The sequence below is a fragment of the Condylura cristata genome, unplaced genomic scaffold (assembly GCF_000260355.1).
Source record: "Condylura cristata isolate star-nosed mole 26May11 unplaced genomic scaffold, ConCri1.0 scaffold00011, whole genome shotgun sequence".
NCBI classification, from domain to species: Eukaryota; Metazoa; Chordata; class Mammalia; order Eulipotyphla; family Talpidae; genus Condylura; species Condylura cristata.
The window spans coordinates 36,734,736-36,755,154 of NW_004567112.1; the positions used below are offsets into that span (position 1 = coordinate 36,734,736).

General features: G+C 38.2%; 3 protein-coding genes across 9 annotated transcripts in view; 2 read left to right on the forward strand and 1 right to left on the reverse strand.

The window, feature by feature from the left end:
- On the forward strand, window positions 1-1,683 carry MRPS16 (mitochondrial ribosomal protein S16). Of its 2 annotated transcripts, none has more exons than XM_012723415.1 (3): window positions 1-19; window positions 681-941; window positions 1,440-1,683. In XM_012723415.1, the coding sequence occupies exons 1-3, from the start codon at window positions 16-18 to the stop codon at window positions 1,571-1,573; spliced, it is 399 nt and encodes a 132-aa protein (XP_012578869.1). In that variant the 5' UTR covers window positions 1-15; the 3' UTR covers window positions 1,574-1,683. The 2 variants fall into 2 exon arrangements, with proteins under 2 accessions (XP_012578869.1, XP_012578868.1); XM_012723414.1 differs by lacking the exon at window positions 1-19 and adding an exon at window positions 34-243.
- Window positions 1,684-3,517: 1,834 nt separating this feature from the next.
- Window positions 3,518-12,876, forward strand: DNAJC9 (DnaJ (Hsp40) homolog, subfamily C, member 9). Of its 2 annotated transcripts, none has more exons than XM_012723775.1 (5): window positions 3,518-3,771; window positions 3,939-4,079; window positions 4,701-4,955; window positions 6,772-6,858; window positions 11,955-12,876. In XM_012723775.1, the coding sequence occupies exons 1-5, from the start codon at window positions 3,592-3,594 to the stop codon at window positions 12,009-12,011; spliced, it is 720 nt and encodes a 239-aa protein (XP_012579229.1). In that variant the 5' UTR covers window positions 3,518-3,591; the 3' UTR covers window positions 12,012-12,876. The 2 variants fall into 2 exon arrangements, with proteins under 2 accessions (XP_012579229.1, XP_004680832.1); XM_004680775.2 differs by lacking the exon at window positions 11,955-12,876 and adding an exon at window positions 7,204-8,385.
- Window positions 8,571-20,419, reverse strand: part of FAM149B1 (family with sequence similarity 149, member B1) — a 31,892-nt gene continuing 20,043 nt past the window's right edge. For 3 of the 5 annotated variants that reach the window (XM_004680776.2, XM_012723770.1, XM_012723773.1), the window contains 7 exons: window positions 19,412-19,536; window positions 17,618-17,724; window positions 14,641-14,865; window positions 13,256-13,379; window positions 12,889-13,014; window positions 10,597-10,675; window positions 8,571-9,634 (listed from right to left, as the gene is read on the reverse strand). In XM_004680776.2, coding sequence (XP_004680833.1) covers window positions 9,561-9,634; window positions 10,597-10,675; window positions 12,889-13,014; window positions 13,256-13,379; window positions 14,641-14,865; window positions 17,618-17,724; window positions 19,412-19,536 — 860 coding nt within the window. In that variant the 3' untranslated portion in view covers window positions 8,571-9,560. Of the gene's footprint in view, window positions 9,635-10,596; window positions 10,676-12,873; window positions 13,015-13,255; window positions 13,380-14,640; window positions 14,866-17,617; window positions 17,725-19,411; window positions 19,537-20,419 lie in introns of those variants that run through there. The other 2 variants (XM_012723771.1, XM_012723772.1) reach the window with 2 other exon arrangements.

Sequence of the window (20,419 nt, forward strand, 5' to 3'; positions counted from 1 at the left end):
GAAGGGGCGGGACGAATGGGTAATTTACTTCCGGCACCGCGGCCCTGGTTAAGCTGTCGGCTTAGGGGAGGTGCGGGGGTCCTCGCTGTCCCGCCGCGTTGCGCCAGTGTGGGTCCTCTCCACTCCCTTGTTCCCGCATAGCGGAGGTCTTGAAACCTCTTCGCGGGGGCTGCAGGACTTTCCGAGGGGCGGCAAGCGGCGCACGGGCCGCCGCGCACGCCTGCCGCACCATGGTCCGGCTCTGTGAGTGGGGGGCGCTCGGGTTCCGTGGACAGGCGGTCGCTGGCCAACGGGCTTACGGGACGGGACGTGGCGTTCTAGGCGGGCTGCAGGCTACCGAACCAGAAACTGCCACACTGTACCCCACGCTTGATTCTTTTCTCAGATTTTTTTTTCTTAATGCTCGGGGAAACGCTGAGATAAAGTGATACTTTATAGTTAAAGTCAGCGGAGGCTCGGGATCGGTGCGGACGAATGCTGAATGAATTGCGGGATGAGGAGGATGTCATTTCAGAATGGAATGCATGAGTGTCACAAAGAAAGCAGATATATCTAAGCCGGCTTGACGAATTGGTTCGAAGTTAGAATACGTCCGCGGAGGAAGGGGATTGTTTTGTTGCCCTCATTTTGTCCGTTTTGTGCTCTTGATTCTTGTACCTTAACCAGTGATGTCTCTACAGCTTCTCTCCTCTGCAAGGCCTATCGAGGAGGCCACTTAACCATCCGCCTCACCTTGGATGGCTGTACCAACCGACCATTCTACCGCATAGTGGCTGCTCACAACAAGTGTCCCAGGGACGGCCGGTTCGTGGAGCAGCTGGGCTCTTATGATCCACTGCCCAACAGTCACGGAGAGAAACTCGTTGCTCTCAACCTAGAACGGATCCGGCATTGGATTGGCTGTGGGGCCCACCTCTCTAAGCCTGTGGAAAAGCTTCTGGGTAATTCATCTCTTGCCTTACCTCATTAAGGATGTTTTAAATTGAAGTCAGTTCCAGGATAATGAGAATAAAAAGTGATGTCATTACCTCCAGGCTACTTAGACCTGGAGTGAGAGCTGAAGTTGTGATCAAATGACGTTTTGAATCTGGAGACCCTTATTGTGGATTCCTTTATGAAACCTTTTTTTTTTTTTTTTTTGGACGACTGGAATTTTATGCAAAAGAAGGGAATAGTGTGTTTTGAATGGCCATCTGTCATTTTTTTGTTTTCAATTAAGGAAATTAGGACACAAATAACAGCCATTGTCTCCTTGAAGTGAAAAGAGGGGTAGGGGGTTGAAGAAAGATGTAAGGCATTTGCTTTAAGACAGAGTTTGACTTGTGAAGCTTGTTTTAAACCCATGCTCTAGGTCAGGCAGTGTTAAGAGTTCTGTGAAGCTGAGTTCCTAGGGAAACACTGACATGTGCTTTTCTAAAGTAAGATTTTGTTGCTTTTAGGTCTTTCTGGCTTTTTCCCTCTGCATCCCATGATGATCACAAATGCTGAGCGATTGCGACGGAAGCGCGCCCGTGAAATCCTTTTGGCATCTCAGAAAACAGATGCAGGAGATACAGAAATAAAAGCCAGTTAGCTCACTTTAGTTGAGCATAGCAGTGGGAACAAGGTCAGCGTCTTCTTAAAACACTTGTGCAGAGCTCTTAATTGTATTAGACTTGGAGATCAATAAACAGACTTTTCTGAGCTACCTATGTCTTTGGGCTTGGCTTGCCGTGTTCTCATGTGATGTGGGGTTAGATCTATGTACTGATTACCTTTTTCAGGCTTCATTTGAGGAAAAACACTGGTTGTGTGGTGGAGTGGACTTTGGGTTGGGCCCTGTCATTTTACATTCTGCTGCCTTTCCTATTTCAAAGCTCCCAACAATCACGTCTTTGGCCCATCCAAGTAATTCCTTCCTTAGTCTTTTATGATCTCCAAATCTGCTCAAGAATATACTTATTTTTGTAACTGCAGATATATATTGTCTTGATTGAGTCAATCTCATTACAAAGGTAGATTTGTTATTAACTTCTGGGCTAATACACTTTTTAGGGACGAGAAGATGGGAGAAAGTTAATATATCTAGATAATTGCTCTTTAAGATTATTTGTGAGAATTATAAATTATTGTGAAAATTTATCTATTGTGGATTTACCTGTAGGTATTGAGAACTTAAGTCTACATGGTTTTAATATTGGGCAGAATCAAACTCAGTTAGATAGACCTCAGGGTGCCTACTTGGAAAGCTTTATTCAACATATTTTGTCCTGGGCCATGGGAGGGGCAGTGACATAGCAAGGATGAGGGATTTTTCAAAACCCCACTTTAAAACGTGAGTGATAGAATTGGATTTAGGTATTATGAGTTTGGTAATATAAATGACTGGTTTTGCACAAGATGAATAAAAAAGTCTGTCCCACCAGAACTACAGAGTCTTACAGCTGCAAGCATGGTTTAGATGGTTTTAGGATACATTCTGCTTAACACATATTTCAAATTCTGGTGTAAGGTGAGGATATATCCCTATATACTATTCCTAAGGAGAGTCTAAAGCCCCTGTTAATTTCTGGGTTTTTATATTGGGAGGACAATTACTAGCCACCTGAAATTCCGTAGTCATCAAGGTTCCTTCAGGGTGGTCACTGGTTGGCCTCAATTTGCTTAGAATGAAACCATAGTGGATCAAAAATTGATTGTATTTGGATTTGATCTTGGGTCTGGGGAAAAAATGCTTTGCAAAACTCTGGAACTCTGGGAAGTTTTGAGAACTTGAGATCTTTCAAGAATCGATTAGTGGAATGTGATATTGTAAGGGTGGTTCACTGAGGAGAATTAATGGATTAAAGTGTTATTTTGAGCAACTAATTTCTGCCAACTCGTATATCCACTTTGTGCCCTGACGTAGCTTGACATCTGTGTAGGATACTTCCTGTTAGAACTCGTCCTGTCCTGCATTTCCAAAGTGTTCCCTACACCTTAAGATCTCCAGGCCCAAATTTCTCACCATGTCCTGCATGATTGCATCCAAATTGAAAGTCAGCATGCTCGAGCCAGCTATGTAGTTTACAAAACTTTGGGGTTAGGGTGGGGGGAGAACTTTGCTTCAATAACTTATATTTAACCTTTAGGTTGCTCCATGTGCAACATGCCAAATGCTGATACCATACCTTTTTTTTACTTAATAAAAAAGCAGCTAATTACAAGTTCAACCTAATATCTGGCTGTTACTTATATAGTTAAATGAACTGCAGTGGGTAGCTGGGAGAAGAGAGGCGCCAGATTTGCAGAGTAAGGGCAGGAATAACGCGGAGAAGACTAAGTGGTAGCACCTGGGATCCACAGGCCTTTCCAAAAGGCGGATCCGGTGCGGAAGACCTGGAACGTGCGTTCACGCCCAACTCAGTTCGGGCGTTCCCAGTCTGGCCACGCCTCCTCTTCAGGCCGCCATAAAGTATGGACTCTCGGTCACGCCCCTTCCGGCGCCTCTTGTGACGTAGTCGCCCGGGGCTCTTTGCGCGGGAAAGGGTAAGCGGTTCAGCGCTCTGCCTAGTGCGGCAAGAACCGGTTGTTTTTCCCGAGGCCACGGCCCGCTACGCCCCTCAGCTGGCCATGGGGCTTCTGGAGCTGTGCGAGGAAGCGTTCGGCACCTCAGACCTTTACCGAGTACTGGGCGTGCGGCGTGAGGCCTCTGACGGCGAGATTCGGCGCGGCTACCACAAGGTGTCCCTGCAGGTGCATCCGGACCGGGTGGACGAGGGAGACAAGGAGGATGCCACTCGCCGCTTCCAGGTGGGCACATACCCGCTCCCCGGCGGACGGGTCGCTGGTTTTCTCTTGGTCTTCTGGCCACCTGGTCCCGACCCGGGTGGAAAGCGCTGAACCCGCCTGGCGTTTTCTAATGTTTAGTTTCAGTGAGAGGCGCAAGGGTAACTTTTGATGCTTCCTCCTCCTCGCAGATTCTCGGAAAAGTCTATTCGGTTCTGAGTGACAAAGAACAGAGAGCCGTGTACGATGAGCAGGGAATAGTGAACGAAGACTCCGATGTGCTCAACGAGGATCGGGACTGGGAAGCGTATTGGAGGTTACTCTTTAAGAAGGTAGTGGACTCACTATTCCTGTTACTCATTCATGTTTACGGAATACTCCTACGCCCTTGCATTTTGTGTTTTGTAGGAGTGAGAAATTTGATGTCTAAATACAAATAAATACAAAGACATTCCTCAGGGGATATATGTATATAGTTAATACTATATACATATTTATTTGGTTTTATAAAGCGAGCATATATACTGCATGTATACACTGAACAAATCTTTAATCACTTGACTATGTATGTACAGTATATGTGCGTTCACACAAACACTCTCAAATGAGTCTGTAGTTTCTCATTGATGTAGTTGCAAAAAGGAGGCATTTAGTTTTCTCCCATTTTGTACTTTATTTTACATATTCAAATATAAGTTGTGAGGTTCTTTCTGGTTCTCGTCTCACCGCTGAAAACTTAAATTTCCCTGGTCCTTAGTTTAATGTTTGTAAATATTGGCTTAAGGAGAACTCTGGGAAAGTTTTGGCATAGAAAATTTGCTTCCTTGCAATAGTTTCAATCCAAGCAACTGTTGTATTTTGGGAGAACATTCCAACACCTAAATTTAGTTTTACTAGTTTACTTTTCATTTAAAGTAAAATTCTCAAAGTTAAAGCATCTCTTATTTATTCAGATATCTCTAGAGGATATTCAAGCTTTTGAAAAAACATACAAAGGTTCTGAAGAAGAGCTAAACGATATTAAACAGGCCTATCTGGACTTCAAGGGTGACATGGATCAGATCATGGAATCTGTACTGTGTGTGCAGTATACAGATGAACCCAGGATAAGGAACATTATTCAGCAAGCCATTGATGCCAGAGAGATTCCATCCTTTAAAGCCTTTGTCAAAGAATCAAAACAAAAGATGAATGCAAGGAAAAGGAGGGTAAGAATTTGGATGCTATTTATTATTTGTATCTTGACTGCTTTTAAAATTCAAGGGTATTTATAAAATAATGGAAATATATACAAAACCACTGAAATACAAACAAGGGTTAACTTGTTATGTGATTTTCATCTAATAAAATGAGCAAACCAGCTCATTAAGAGAAACTTGTCTCCTAATTTGTGCTCAAGGATTTTACCATGTGGATTAGTTTAAATAATTAGTCATCCTAAAGTAACACTGAAGTGTTCTCATCTGGACCAATTCTTATAGTTCTGCTGAGGCATTTATCAGGAGATAAAATAATGGAGTCCAGGTATGTAGTTTCTCACTTTCAGGAAACAGAGAGGATAACAGAGGCTGTGTTGTTACTACAGGTTTCTTCATTTCAAAGCCACCTTCATAGGCTAAACCTTCCTAGATTGATTTTTAAGTTGGACACACAACATATTTTTTAGTTTATTTTGATGAAGAGGTCTTTCCACACATACTTGGAGCAACACTTTTGTGCATAATGACGAATTGTGACCTTTGTGCCACATTAAACTGGAGTTGATGGGCACAGCAATTATGACGGGAGAGGAGCTTAGGGACAGCTTGACTTTTGGGAAGGAGCACATGCAAGGTAGCAGAAGTGTGTTGCAGGTCTTTTGGGAAATTTACCTTGAACTTTTACTGAAATAACTTGTTTTGAGCCTAGATTTCATAATGAGGACTTCAGACATTACAAAATTTTAGGTCTTTGGTGGATACCTTATTTTGTATGTCTGACATGGGGTAGGTCTATAATTTTTAAATAGAAGATGCAACCGAAAACTGACTTGTGTGTATGAATTTAAAAGACCTGTTTTGTCTAGCTAAAAGGTCATGTTATCTCTGCTTTGTTTAACTGAGAAGTAGAATGCATACCAATTTAGACTAATAGGCTACCTCTGTTTAGACTCAGCTGACAGTTAATCTTGAATTGGTAATCATTTTCTCATGTGAAACTTGTGCAGCTGGGTTCAGTGATAGGGTGTTAATGTGAACCTTCTCTTTAGTATGGGGGAAAGGAAAATAGCAGTTTTGAGTGATACAAATAAACTTGGGATGTGTACGGTATTAAAAGAAATAAACTGAATATATGAGGACTCTAAATACAATGGAAATTATGTTTCTATTGTAATGACAAGGTCCAAATGTATCATCATTCCTATGACTAATATTCATGCTACTTAGAAAATTCACTGGAGACTCAGGCGAGCCTCCTACAGAGGTTAAGAGCCCCTCTTAACATTCCCAAGGTATTCTGGCAGTATTTTGGAAACTTTGCCCTGGGGAAATTTTGGCATAAGGAGGTAGCTTTGAAATTAAGGAAAAGTCAAAACTGAATTTACTAGTGTTTCTTCTGACTCAAGAAATTTTAAATCAGGATTGCTCTCAAGGCTGTCAGCAGTCACATGTAGTAAATTGGGTTTCTAGAGGAGGAATTTGAGGTGCTTTTATCCTTGGTAACATTTTTGAGGGCATCCTTGGTTAAGTGACCTTTCCTAGTTCTATCCTTTTTTCTTATTACCGGGTGGTTTATGAATCCCAAACTAGTGACCACTACTAGGAAGTAGAAATGGGGAAAACTTGGAAATACTTACCAGAATTGGAGGTTATTACTGCTTACTTCCAGTACTGCTGCCTTTTAATGACTGATATATTTGTAATTTTTTCTTTTTATGTATATAATCCTTAAAAAGGTCGTACATTAGATTCACTTTTGGCAAAAGAGGGTATGGTTTTATCATTTGCTAGGTTGCCACAGAGTCTCACATTATTTCTGTTTCAGGCTCAGGAAGAGGCTAAAGAAGCTGAAATGAGCAGGAAGGAGTTGGGGCTTGATGAAGGAATAGATAACTTGAAAGCAGTCATTCAGGTAAAATTAGCAGCTTTTCTGTGAAGGTTATTGCCATTTCTAATACATTCTGATTCCTACTGCTGCTGCTTTCTTTGAAGTGTACACATAATATTATGGACATTTCCTTTTCAGTCATTATTCACATACCTTATATTTATCCTTTTAAAGTGTACAATTTGTTGGTTTCTAATATCTTCATTAAGTTATACAACCATCAGCACTAATTCCAGAACATTTTTATTACCCTAAAAAGAAATAGTCATTCCCCATTTTCTCTTCCCACTGGTCCCTGGCAAACACTAAGGTCTTTGTGTTTCTACAGATAGTTTTGTGTTTCTGAAATCTGGTGTTTTAACTTCTCAGAGTAGACAAAAGGATCGGCAAAAGGAAATGGACAGTTTTCTGGCTCAGATGGAAGCAAAGTACTGCAAACCTTCCAAACGAGGAGGGAAAAAAACAACTCTCAAGAAAGAAAAGAAATAATGGAATTTTTCTTCAAAAGTCTTTAGGTGTTAATTGTAGCACTGTAGACAAGGTACAGTCAAAATTTGAAGACAGAAGTCAACCCAACCCTTGAGAAAAGTCTTTTTCTAGCCTAAATTATTTAAATTGACTATAAACCAAGCAGAATCTTTCAACTTGATTTTAGTATGTCCTAGAAATTCCCTGACATTCTATGAGGTCTTCAGATGAAAGAATTCAGTGGTGATAGTTGGGGGAAGGGAACAGGTGGAATATGACCTGACAGCACTTGCTTCTGTGGACCTGTTCTACAATGATCTCTATTTAGAATGTAGGTCTGTCCATACTGCCTTTAGCAGTTGTCATTTTGCCATACAGGAGGAAGCCACAAAATATTCATAGTAATGTGCATGCTTACTGGGAAAAAAATTTACCTAATTAGAAGGCCTTCAATGAAAAGGTGGACATCTAACAAATACTAGCCTCTTTTCTTTCCACCTAATGGTTTTGAATAGACCTTCTCTCTATGTTTTACTTAAACCAAGTTTTGTACTCTCTGCTTAAATATCAAAGAAGTGCTTAGTATTACTTCAAGTGTCTTTTTAAGAATTATACTTTATTAAATAAGTAAAACAATTGCTAAGTATTTGGGACTTTGAAAATGATCAACCCGTGGTCATTTAAAATGTGTTCTTGAAAAAAGTGTATTTAATATAGAGAAGAAACGTCCAAGGTAGTGTTATATAGTAGATAGCCCCAATTTGAGTAACATAAAGAGATGGGTGTTGTAGTGTTGGCTGTAACTGCATTTCATGGAGTCTGTCTGAACTTGTTTTCTCATCTATAAAAGAATTGTGCTAAATATTTCTTAGGGACCCCTTCCAATCCACCTTTAACTTCGAAAGGGAAGCCATCCAGTGGTTTGTTATAATGTACTCATGATTTGCAAGAATAGCACGGAATTTCACTTATATTTGTTGAGTTTTTATATATTCATTACAATATTTGGAAGTTCTTTTTTTAAGGACTTTCAATTTAAAATGACTTGTCGACTAATATATTTAATACCACATGAATAAAACAAGTCTGTCATTGAGTTTTATCATAATTTATCTCATGTAAGCATATAACACATTTCAGTTTATAATTACAAACAAGTTAAATACTCTTTAATTGTATTAAAATATTTTAATGCAAGTTGTTTGAAGCATGTCTTCATATAATAGCATTAGAACACTTTGATATAATTTAAAAATTACCCCAATTTATGATCATTTAAATTTATCCACTCTGAAGTTTAACAATATGATTAAAATAAGTATAATCACCAAAATTCAGTGAAATTTAAATGAAATAAATTTGTCATAGTTAAAACCATTGCTGTATTCATGAGTACAGACAGGAAAAAGGTCCATGGTAAAATTAGAAAACTGGATTAATTGCCAGGGTTTCTCAAATTCAAAGTAATTGTATCTTGCTTGGTCACTAATAGAAGAGTCTGTACCTTTTTATTTAATTGCTTTAGAATGATGAGAAAAATTCTCAAGATAAATTTACTATGGAAGGAGCAGGGAGGTGGAAATGAGTAGTAAAATACTTTAGGAATAAGTATAACCTGATATTAAGCAGGCTTTGTGATTTTAAGTTGTCCCCTCTGAAAAAAGAATATGATTACATATATTTGTATCAGTGTTCAACATTTATGTCCTTAGTTACTGACTTCTTCCCTGTCTTTGAGATTGAACATCTAATGAAAAAGTTTTAGGAATGACATCTGTTTGTTAAGTAGTTCAGGTTTTTGGCAGCATCACCTACCCAAAATACTTAAAACTTTTGAGTACAGTTTTTCAGAAATTAATACCAGCAAATGTATTCCAAAGCCAAGAATGATGTTATAAAACAGTCAATTGCTTTTTGGTATGTATGTAGCATCTCAGAATCGTCTACAGTAACTGAACTGATCATTGCTAATAGACAACATGAGCACTGATAGGGGGATAATTATTCATTTGTTAACATCTTTTGGTACAGATTTTACTGTCTAGTAGGATAGGTTGACTTACATTGAAAGAAGACAGTAATTGGAAATCAGAAACAGTACCAATATGATCTTTAGCAGATATTCTGGTTTTTCTCCTCAGTGGTACCAAAATAACTCTTCATGAAGGTGGTTTCACGTTGTCTCTTGTACATAAGCTCCACTCTTCATGAAATTTCCCCAAACATTGCCTGTAGCTTGAAGCAGCTTCTCATTTGCCCTATGGTCCATACCTGGTTTTAGAGACTGGTCCACTTTTGTTTTGAGATTTTGTAGACCCATGTAACTGAGGACCTATTGGACAAAGATGATATCATATAATAACAGTAGACGCTGTACAGTTTGTAGTAATCACCAGTTCATATCTTAGCACCTTTTTGGGGCTACAATTATCAGTTGGGCTTTAAATTTGGAGACTAGGACAAGGCAGTAAAAAAAGTTAGCATACTTTATAATGTTAAAAGAAATCTATATTAATATATGGAAGTAGTAACCTTTCAGAGAAGAGTTCACTAAAAAGCACTAAGATGTCTTTCACTTAACTGTCATACCTGACCATTCAAATGGCCAAATGTATTAAATAGCTCAGAGGTCATATTGCTTCTCCAAAGAAGTCTGATGTAAGAACAGGAACCCCTGAGAGTATGCAAAAGATATGGACAATGCTACTAGATATTGAACTAAGAATTAAGTAGGTATACAGAGATAGTTTGAAGGATTACTTTTTAATGTACTCTATTAAGTCTCATCATAAGCAAGAAACATTTTCCAAAAAATTACTTATTTCACTTAAATTTTTTAGCTTAAAAACCAGTCATGCACTGCATAATGATGTTTTTGTCAATGACAGACTACATATACCACAGAGGCCCCTAGATACAGCCCAGGTGTAGAGTAGGCTGTAGGTCTCAAGTTTGTCTAAGTATATTCTGTGATAGTCACACAACAAAATTGCTTAACAATGCATTTTGCAGACTATAACCCTGTTAAAATGACAGTACTGGTTACTTTGTTAGAGTGATGAGAAGTTAATTTACATATTATAAGAAAACAAATCTGGAACTTTTTGGCTCTGAGCAATAGAGCTACTTTCCATGTCCCATTTTCCAAAATGAATTTGAGCTGTTTTTAAAAATGCAAGTATTATAAAGTAAATAATACCTGGAGTTAGGGAAAATAAGTATAGGAAAATATAATAATACAAAGACAGGGTCTTGATATAGCCATCTAGTAGTAAAGTAAGAGCCTCATCCCACCTGTCCCTGCAGATCCCCTACTAGGTTGGGTGTGATAAGGATACTCAACAGCATATGAGCGATGATACTGTGTATCTGGCTGGAAAAGAAAAAGAGACATTTCTTACAATGGAACTTCTCCCAAAAATTGATTCAGTGAAACCAGACAACAATGTAAGTGGTATCCACCTCTAATGTGAGGAACAAGTGGGTTGCATATACTTGATTGAATAGAAAATCCTAAACCAAAGACCTACAAAGTCATCGATTATTTGTCAAAAATTGCAAGTTCTACAACTTAATCTATATAATTTAATATTCTAAATATTTATAATTGTCAAAGGAATTTTATCCAATTACTCTTACATGCTGTTTAAAACAATAGAACAGAGCCCTATCAGCCACACTGAAATATCCATGACTTTACCATCATATTTAAATTCAATATGAGATTCAATGTGAGACTCAAACATTTCAAAATTACCTTCAGGAATTTAGAGTATAAGATATTTGAAGTATTTAAAGACATGTGAAAAGACAGCTATCAGTGCCTTCCTCGAAATAAATGTACCCTTTTCTGAGTTCCATGTCAGAGCATAAGAATCAAGAGACTTGAATAATTTTCTGATGAAATAGCTCCATGGTCTATTTTTTTTTTTCCATGGTCTATTTTTTATAGAAAACTAGAATGAAAATATTTTAGGCTTTGTGAAACCTATTGTCATCATTGCAACTATTCAGTTTTGCTATTGTAGGGAAAAAGGAGCTGTAGACAATACATAAATGAATGCATTTACAAGAACAGGCAGCATGCTCAATCACCCATGAACTGTAGTTTGCTGATTTCTAGGTGAGAACATGCAGAAGCAGTATGCCTCCTAACAATCCCAGACCTAGTGTGTTTTTTATTTTTTAAACTTATTTATGCATATAAGAACTAGGGTAGAGACTAGAGGTTATGGTATGTGGTGGGGAGAGGATTCACCAGACACATTAGGGAGCAGAACAGGCAGATTCATTAAATTGCTGAGGGGAGCAATGATTGAGAAAGGAGAGGTCCGCTGCGCCATGTGGGTTAGCTCCCTGGCTGAGAATTGAATTCATGCCACAGTGGCTGGTGATAGATTGATAGTGCTGAGACTTTAACCCTTGTGCCTCCAGGGAGGCCCTCAGATCTAGTGTTCTTACTAACATCTATTAGTTCACCTTCCTTTTTATGACAGTAAATTGAGAAAGAAATAGCTAAGGTAAGGAATTTTTACTTTCGTTTAAACATCTGAAAGAGAAGTAATTTGAAATACTGTATTCCTGAAACAAAAATTTAATAGTTGATAATCTAACTGTATAAATAATCATCATTGTTTTAATAAATGTCCTAGATCAAAATAGGGTGGATCCTAATTCCAATAACTAGTATTTTTCTAAGAAAAATTTGAACATGAAGACACACAGGAGAGAAGGCCATTGTGAAGACAGGCAAAGACTGGAATGATGAAACGGAAGTCAAGGAATACCAAGGATTGCTGGCAACCACCAGGAACTAGGAAGAAGAACAAAAAAAGATTCTAACTTATAGCCCAAATAGTTCTACCAACTATTTTGGACTTTGAGCCTCTGGAACTGAGAAAATATATTTCTGTTGTCCTAGCTGCCCAATTTGTGAGAATTTGTTAACAGCAATTCTAGGAAACTGATAAAATATCCTATTCATATTCTCACAACTTTTCTAGTGGAGGAAAGGTTGCACAGCAGTTTACAGTGAGACAGTTCAAGGATTGAGCTTGATAAATGAGCTATAAATATTACCATCCTGATAATTCATGTGGGTTGTGGGGCCCCAGATGACTGAGCATTAAGTGTGGCTCCACTCACTTCCCCAGACTCTCCAAGCACCTCTGCCCACAAAGTAGATGAGCTGGGGCTAAAGTCCTGGCCTATCATTGGCTCAGGTTAGCACATGATCTCCAACTAGGATTTTTTTTATTGCTTTAAAGTAATAGGGCTAATAAATGCTGATCTATTGGGTTTAACTTTTTTTTATTGTTGCCAGAAATATTTACAAACTTTAAGTAGGTTAGAATTTATAAGGTGTTTTACTGGCAAATTAAAATGAATAGCAGGGGCTAGGCAGAATTTCAGTGAAATGAACTTGCCACACCTATTGTTAGAACCTCAGTTTTTATTCTTGGAGTTGATTAAACCACTATATCTAAAAAAGTGCCATACTTTTTGTTTTTTTGGGTTTTTTTTGGGGGGGGGTCACATATTTTCCCCCATCTGTCACGACCAATAGAAGGAAGTATGTTACTCTACCAAAAATGACTGAGTTGTGTTGGGCCTGGAGAAAAAGTCAGGTAAGAGGAGCTTCTCCTGGGGCTGCTGATGGTTAGGCTCATCCACTACTGCACTTCGAGCTCGATTGGAATCACCATGGGTTTTCTGCATAGGAGACAAAATTTGCAAAAACAGTAAACTTATAGTGAAAGCTGTGTACTTCTTACATCAATCCTACTAGGTATGGCAACTGCAAGCCAAGCAGCTCCAATTCCATTGTCATAAATTTAGAATTCAGGTACTTTTGACTAAGAATAAATAAATCAAGACAAGAGCACAGATTCTGCAGAATTACTGCCCATAAGGTTTTATAAGTACATGGAAAGGCAATATGAAAGAGACATACCATTTGCCTTTGTGACCCCACAGTGCTCAAGTGTTCTACTTCAGCTGTGCCAATAGGTGGCAGCAGATTATTTCGACTCAGGGGCATTGGTGAGGGAGAAGAGAACGAGTCAGCTGCCACTGGACTGCAGATCCCACCAGCGAACACCAAGATATATGAAAGCATAATATAACAATAGAAGCAAACTGATTAGAAATCAAATAAGTGAACAGAAAGCTTTATGCTGCCTATGTTTTTAAGAGGAGTTTGGGGAATTGTTTTGGGCTTCATAGTTTTTGATTTTTTTATTGAAACTGGGCAGAGCAGAAGCTGACCTTTTCACAGAGAACTAGGATAAAGCACTTTACCTTATGTATTTCTCTGCTAATTTTGGATTTGTAATTTCACATCTGATGGAATTTTCCACCATTCTGGGCCTTCTGGTAATCCTCACTAATAACTAATATCCAAGTAAATTTTTCATTTTCCATGGGATTTGGAGTAGCTTGCAGTATTACTCATACCCAAGTCAGTAACAAACTGAATGATACTTACCTCTCACAGAAAATAACAAAATTATTTGTTCCCTTTGAAAAAAGGCAGTCAGAGGAATGTGAGATTAATATACTTTAAACCACTCATTTCCAAATGAAAAATTAAGTAGCTACATCAGTACAGATATAGCTACATTAGTTAAATAGCAGGTGAAGAAAACCCTGTGTCTTTTCAAGGATTTTCGGTGGTTCTGGATTTCTTAGGCTACTGGGATTAATATAACAGGAAATTGCAAAATCAAAATAACACATTGACAAAAAAGTACAGTAACACATGTTGAACTGAGATTAACCTTGGAAGTCATCCTAAAATGACTCGTCCTAACATGTTTTGTGATTCAACAGCTAGTGAATTTCCTATAAAAAATGGCTCCCAGGTATTTGCAGTATTTTGTAAATGAAAGGTAGGTAGAGGAAAATGAATATTCTTTGTGGTATTTCCTAAGAAATGTTAAGGGCTATTTTCCCTGGTATATAAGCTAAGATTTCTAAATTTATCAATCTGATATTTACATGTTTTTTTCATCATTGGAGTAAGTTGATCCCAAATACTCAGAAAATAGTGAAGGAGAATTAACTTTTTGGTAAATTTCTCTGAGCATGTTCCCACTGAGGAAAACATTTAATACAATATATTCCTCTTATTCCTTTAAGTAAGTCCCACTGAAGTATCTAGCTAGCATTTTATTTGTACAAACATAAGTCTAACTAAGCCAATAGATAGATTCAGTATCTGTATTTCATTAAAATTTAACCCTTTTTATTCTGTACTGGATTTAAATAATGTCAAAGATACGTAGATTATTTTCTAGGTATAAATTACAAATTCTAGAAACTGCCTTTGAAACCTACAATCGGGATCCTCTGAGGATTTCATCCATAGGTCTTGGTGTTCCAGCGCATGAATGACTTGTGCTGATTGGATGAAGGGTACGTGGTGGAGGATTTCGTCTCCTGGCGGACTGTACTGTATACGACAGAGATGATGTACTAAGCTCTAGAGCTCGATTTGGCCAATTACGAGTTGAAAGGATGGTACTGGATCCAGGCCTCAAAAGTAGCTTGTCATCAAGATCTCTAGTGGCCAAATCAGAAATCCACAATGAAATCAAGATTGCTCTGTACTGAGAGATGACTCACAGCATTAAATACCTTAATTTCAAAATACATTCAAGGTCCAGAAAAACCAAAGTAAAAACTATTATTAACATTTTAGAAATTTTACAATCTAGCTGAAGTATGGGGCTTAAGAAAGGATATCATTTCACTCACATAGTTTACTAGAATGGAGATTGTAGTCACCAGTGAAGACTAACCTGAAGGTTATATAAAGTATAAACCTTTCAAAAGTTTATCAAATTCCTGTCTTACTTGGGGCAGTTTGTGATGCAGGAGTATCTCCAGGAAGCTTTCATTGAAAGAATTTGCTTTTATGGAGCAGTGTGGCATCAGGGTGACTCCTCTCCATTTGCAGAGATTAAAAGTACTGAGCTAGTTGAGAACTGCAGGGATGGGGGTTTGGGTTTTTTTGGATAGCTGGGAGCAAGCAAAGGTCCAGAGCCTTGTGTTGCCCAGGCATCCGGAGAGCAGTAGATCCCTGTTTGTATAAACTGAAATGCAACATTTTCTAAGCACCCTGTTACAAAATACCATACCTAGTTCAGTAGCTTTTAGTAGCTTAAGTTATGCCTTCAGATGGGAAGATGGAGTTAAAACACCTCACAGACAATATTTGCCCATCAAAATGGAGGGAAAGACACGGAATAATGCCCTGTGAAGTACTCTTGGCTTTTAGTAAATTCCTCAACCTTTCAGAGCACTTTGGTGTCCTCTGGTATAAAACAAGTTTCAGCGTTTGGAGATCTTTTAGTCTTCCTGCTGCCTTAACTCTTAACATACCTTTTCTTTACAGGTCTTAATTGCTTTCTAATTACCAAATGTTTAGGCCTTTGTTATTATCATATTTTATCTTTTGGAGTACTCATAATTCTGGATTTGATAATTTAGATCACTCCAAATCTGACCTCTTCCATTTTTCTAGTGAGAAAACCTTTCATTATAAACTCAGCATACCCAAGCCAAACACCTTTTTGCTCTAAATAAGCTTCCTTGGAGTGTGAATTACATAGTTGACTTTGATTCCTTCCTCTATTTCTATAGAATTTTGTCTCATATCACCACAAATATTTCATTCCTTTCTTGTACTTTGCTAAAACTTGAGAACAGATCCTTGGCTCATGTTTGAACTCTTGGATTAGATTCCTGAGTTCCTTGTGCTTCATTCAATCTGATTTATGTTCCTTTCCTGTGAAATCTTTCAAATTCCTGATTTAAATATAGATAACTCTCATGCATTGCTGGTGGGAGTATAAAATGGTAAACTACTTTGAAAAGTTAAGGTTTTTTCTTATAAAACTAGCTATACTGTTACCTATTCCATGACACTTCTAGGTATCGACCTAAGATAAATGAGACCCAAGAGTCCATAAAAAAGACCTGTGCAAGAAAAGTTAAAAATGACTATCCATAAAAAGCACAACCTGGAAACAACCCAAGTGTTCATTAGCAGAAGCATGGATAAACATTGTGGTGTTTTTTTTTGAGTTCTGCTCTATATTTCCTTTGTTGTTTAACTTGGATTTAATTTGATCTTCTTAATCTGGTTTCCCAAGTTAGAAGCTTAGATTAGTAACTTTAGATCTGCATTCTTTTCTAATGTATGCAAGCAATGCTATAAGTTACTCTGTAAATGCTGATTTTGTGGCATTCTAAAAATTTGGTAAGTTTTATCTTTGTTTTTAAAAAATATCTTTTAATTATCTTTGTTATTTAAAATATCTTAGTTTCTCTTATTTTTTTATATGTTTATTTTTACATCATTTTGTACATTTTTTTTTTCATCTCAATTGTAATCTCCGTGGGTTTCCCATCACCATAGTCCCATGCACTTCCCTCCTTCCCCCCTCCTCCCCCCCGTTTTTGATCCCATTCCCCACAAAATGTCTCTAGTATATCTGGTCCATTATACTCCTGCTATGAGTGAAACCATCTGGTATTTTTATTTTTATTTCTGGCTTATCTCACTAAGCCTGATCTTTTCCAGCTCCATCCAAGTTGCTACAAAAGACATGTGTTTCTTTTTTTTTGGTTGCTGAGTAATATTCTATTGTGTATATGTATATTGTGGTATATTCTTAAAATAGATTATTACCTGGCAATAAAGAGTAGGTCATAGGCAACAATGTGGATCTCCAAAACAGGACGGCTTAGTGCCAGCTTTCCCTCATTTCATCGAATGCCAGAGGACATTTCACTTCCCCACTAATTACCATATAGTCTGTTTTATTATCAGAATCTTCTGCCTGAAATATCCAAGTTCTCATTTATTTCCCATCCTATTATAGGAAAATGGTCTACTTTCTTTACTAAATGTTTTGTATTTACCTTCCCCACATCATTCCTTTTGCCTAGAATAGGCTTGCTGCTCTTTGTCTAACAAAATTCCTATCTTTGAAGGACAAATTCAGAACTTAAGACTTAGCAACCAAAATGCCTTCCTCCTCTGGCACTGGCTGCCACAGCATTTACTCTTTGTATCACACTTGGCACTGTCACAAAAATGTTCTGTTTGGTTAGGTAAGGTCTATTTTACCGAGATGGCTTCTTTTTCTGGTTTATTACCAATTCTAGATGTTTTTACTTCCTGGATGTTTCCATTCACTTGGCTAAGTATTCAGTACACGCACACTGATTGACTGACTTTGCTTCCATATTTATTTCTTAGTGATCTACTTAAACTTGATAGTCCATAAAATTTTATATTTCTTACAGAAGCTTGTCCATTAGGGAGAGATTTCTTGGCTGTAGAGGCATCCCATGAACCAAGAGACCACTCACATTTGGCTGATGACCACTTGCTCCTTGACAAAGACTCATCTACATGTCAAAAAAAGATATTACACATTATTGGTTGACTTGGTTACCAAATTTTACCAAAAATTAGTATTTACAAATTAATTCATTTATACATTTCCTCCTGTGCCTCACCATTTTTAACACCTTAGCAAATCACCTCAGCTGGTACCCTACTGGGGTACAATTGTCAACATGACAAGTCAGTCATTTTCTCATTTTCTCCATTCCTTTTTTTTTAAGATTTATTTATGCATACAGAACTGGTGTACATACCAGAGGTGCAGGGGCAGTGAGAGGGTTCACCAGAGACAGAGTGGGGAACAGAACAGGCAGATCAATGAAGTACACTGCCGAGGGGAGCAGCGGGCAGGTCAGGAGAGGTCTGCCACGCCCTGTGGGTCACCTCTGGGGCTGACGGGAATTGAACTCATGCTGAAGTGGCTTTAGCTTCTTAGTGCTGTGTTTTAACCCACTGTGCCACCAGAGAGGGCCCCCATTCTTTTTTTTTTGTTTTTTTTTAAAGATTTACTTAAGCATACAGATTGGGGTACAGGCCAGAGGTGCAGGGGCGGTGAGAGGATTCACCAGAGACAAGAGTGGGGAGCAGAATAGGCAGATCCATGAAATGCACTGCTGAGGGAAGCAGTGGGCTAAATAAGAGCGGTCTGCCTTGCCATGTGGATCATCTCTGGGGCCGGGTATTGAACTCGCACTGAAGCAGCTGCGACTAGCTTCCAGGGTTATGCCCTAACCTCCTTTGCTATCAGGGAGGGCCTCTTTTTCTCCATTTCTATATGGCAGCAGATATGGGAAGTCTGATGAGCTTGGTTGAAAGCAATTAATAGCCACTCTATTTGGGGAGAGAGGACCTTTAGTATTACTATTTACATTCATTACATTAAAAAAGAAAGGGTAAACTAACAATCCATTTACCACTGCACAGTTCTTATTCTTCATAAATTAGTTCTTCATTAACCATGAAACAGTTCATTCTTAGTGATAACCTAAATTCTAAAAACTGTTAGAATTTGTTCTGTTAGCAGGGTTTGATCATACTTGGACCAAGACATTGCTCCCTTACAGTCCTGCATGTTTTCACTCAGTCTGAGATAAGAGGAATAGTCAAGAAGAAATTAAAAGATTATGTTAAGGCCACAGAATATCTGACATGAGGGCCCTCCCTTGTGCTACAACAAGTTAAAGAGTAGCACTTCAAGCTAGCCACAGCTGCTTCAGTGCAAGTTTGATCCCCTGCCCTGGAGGTGACCCACATGTTGCAGCAGACCTCTCCTATCTTGCCCACAGCTCCCCTCAGCAGTGTATTTCATCGATCTGCCTATTGTGCTCCTCATTGTCTCAAATGAATCCTCTTATCACCCCTGCACCTCTGGCCTGTATCCCACTTCTGTATAAGTAAATCTTTAATTAAAAAAAAAGGGGGATCCCTCTTTTCATCATATCCTTCAGCCTTCCCAAAACAGACATAGGCTGACTACATAGTTGCTTCTAGAGTTCATAGTTTATGGATATCTTTTCAAAATTGTTCTTTGAGAATTTTCAACCCTAACTTACTGTCAGTATTTAAAATGTAATGCAAAGAGTCACTGAAAAAAAAATTGAGTCATAAATTATATAATTTAAAAACTGAGCAAACTTTATCCTACAATAATAGCCATAGGTTTCCAATACTTTCCTCTATTGCACTTACTGGATTTGAGGTGATGGACAGCATTTTAGACTGTGGCACTCGAGGTAGGACCAAAGGTTGTAGTTCGTTAAGCACACAGGGACTTTCTGAAGCTGGCCTTGTGACAGCAACACTACTCTCATCGTCTGAATAAAGGAACAGAATCTGTTATTCGTGGATATCTTACACTCACATAGTACTAAGAAAAATCTCCTGAGAATGCATAATCTCAAGTTAGCTTCCCTTGTATTTCTGGCCCAGTTTTACACCACTTATGTGAAATGTGTGCTTCCAAAAAAACCCCCTCAAGCTAAGAATGTAAGTGGTTTCTCTGGCTGATAATGCCTCTTAGTGTTTTGCTAAAAAAAAAAAAAAAAAGTGATCAAGAACAAAGCTATGCAGTAGAATGGTTAGAGTTAATGGGCATGTTCTGCATTTGCACTAATATAATAGCCACTACCCACATGTGTGAATAGGGTACTTAATAGAGGACTAATCTAATTGAGAAGAAGAATTTTAAATTTTCATTTTTGTTTAAATTTTATTAAAATTTAAATGTGCCTAGTGATTACTATGGTCAGTATTTAGGACAGTTTAGCTCTGGGAGATCATTCATCTGGGTCTTAAGTTCTATACAAGGTAACAACTTATTACCTTTAAAACCACACAATATACAAGAGTCAGGACACCTTGATAAAGAATAAACAAAATAATCAGCAAATTAGAAACAATGGATCAGAAATTGAGATAATTAGTTGCAGAATATAGAGAAAAAAATGCTATTCTCACTTGTAATAAGGGAGATGCAATTTAAACCACAATGAGATACCACCTCACCCCAGTGAGAATAGCATATCTTCAAACAATTAGCAAAAACAAATGTTGGCGAGGATGTGGAGAAAAAGGAACACTCCTGTACTGCTGGTGGGAATGCAAACTAGTACAACCACTATGGAAAACTGTTTGGAGGTTCCTCAAACTGCTAAACATGGAGCTTCCCTACGACCCAGCAATCCCACTCCTAGGTAT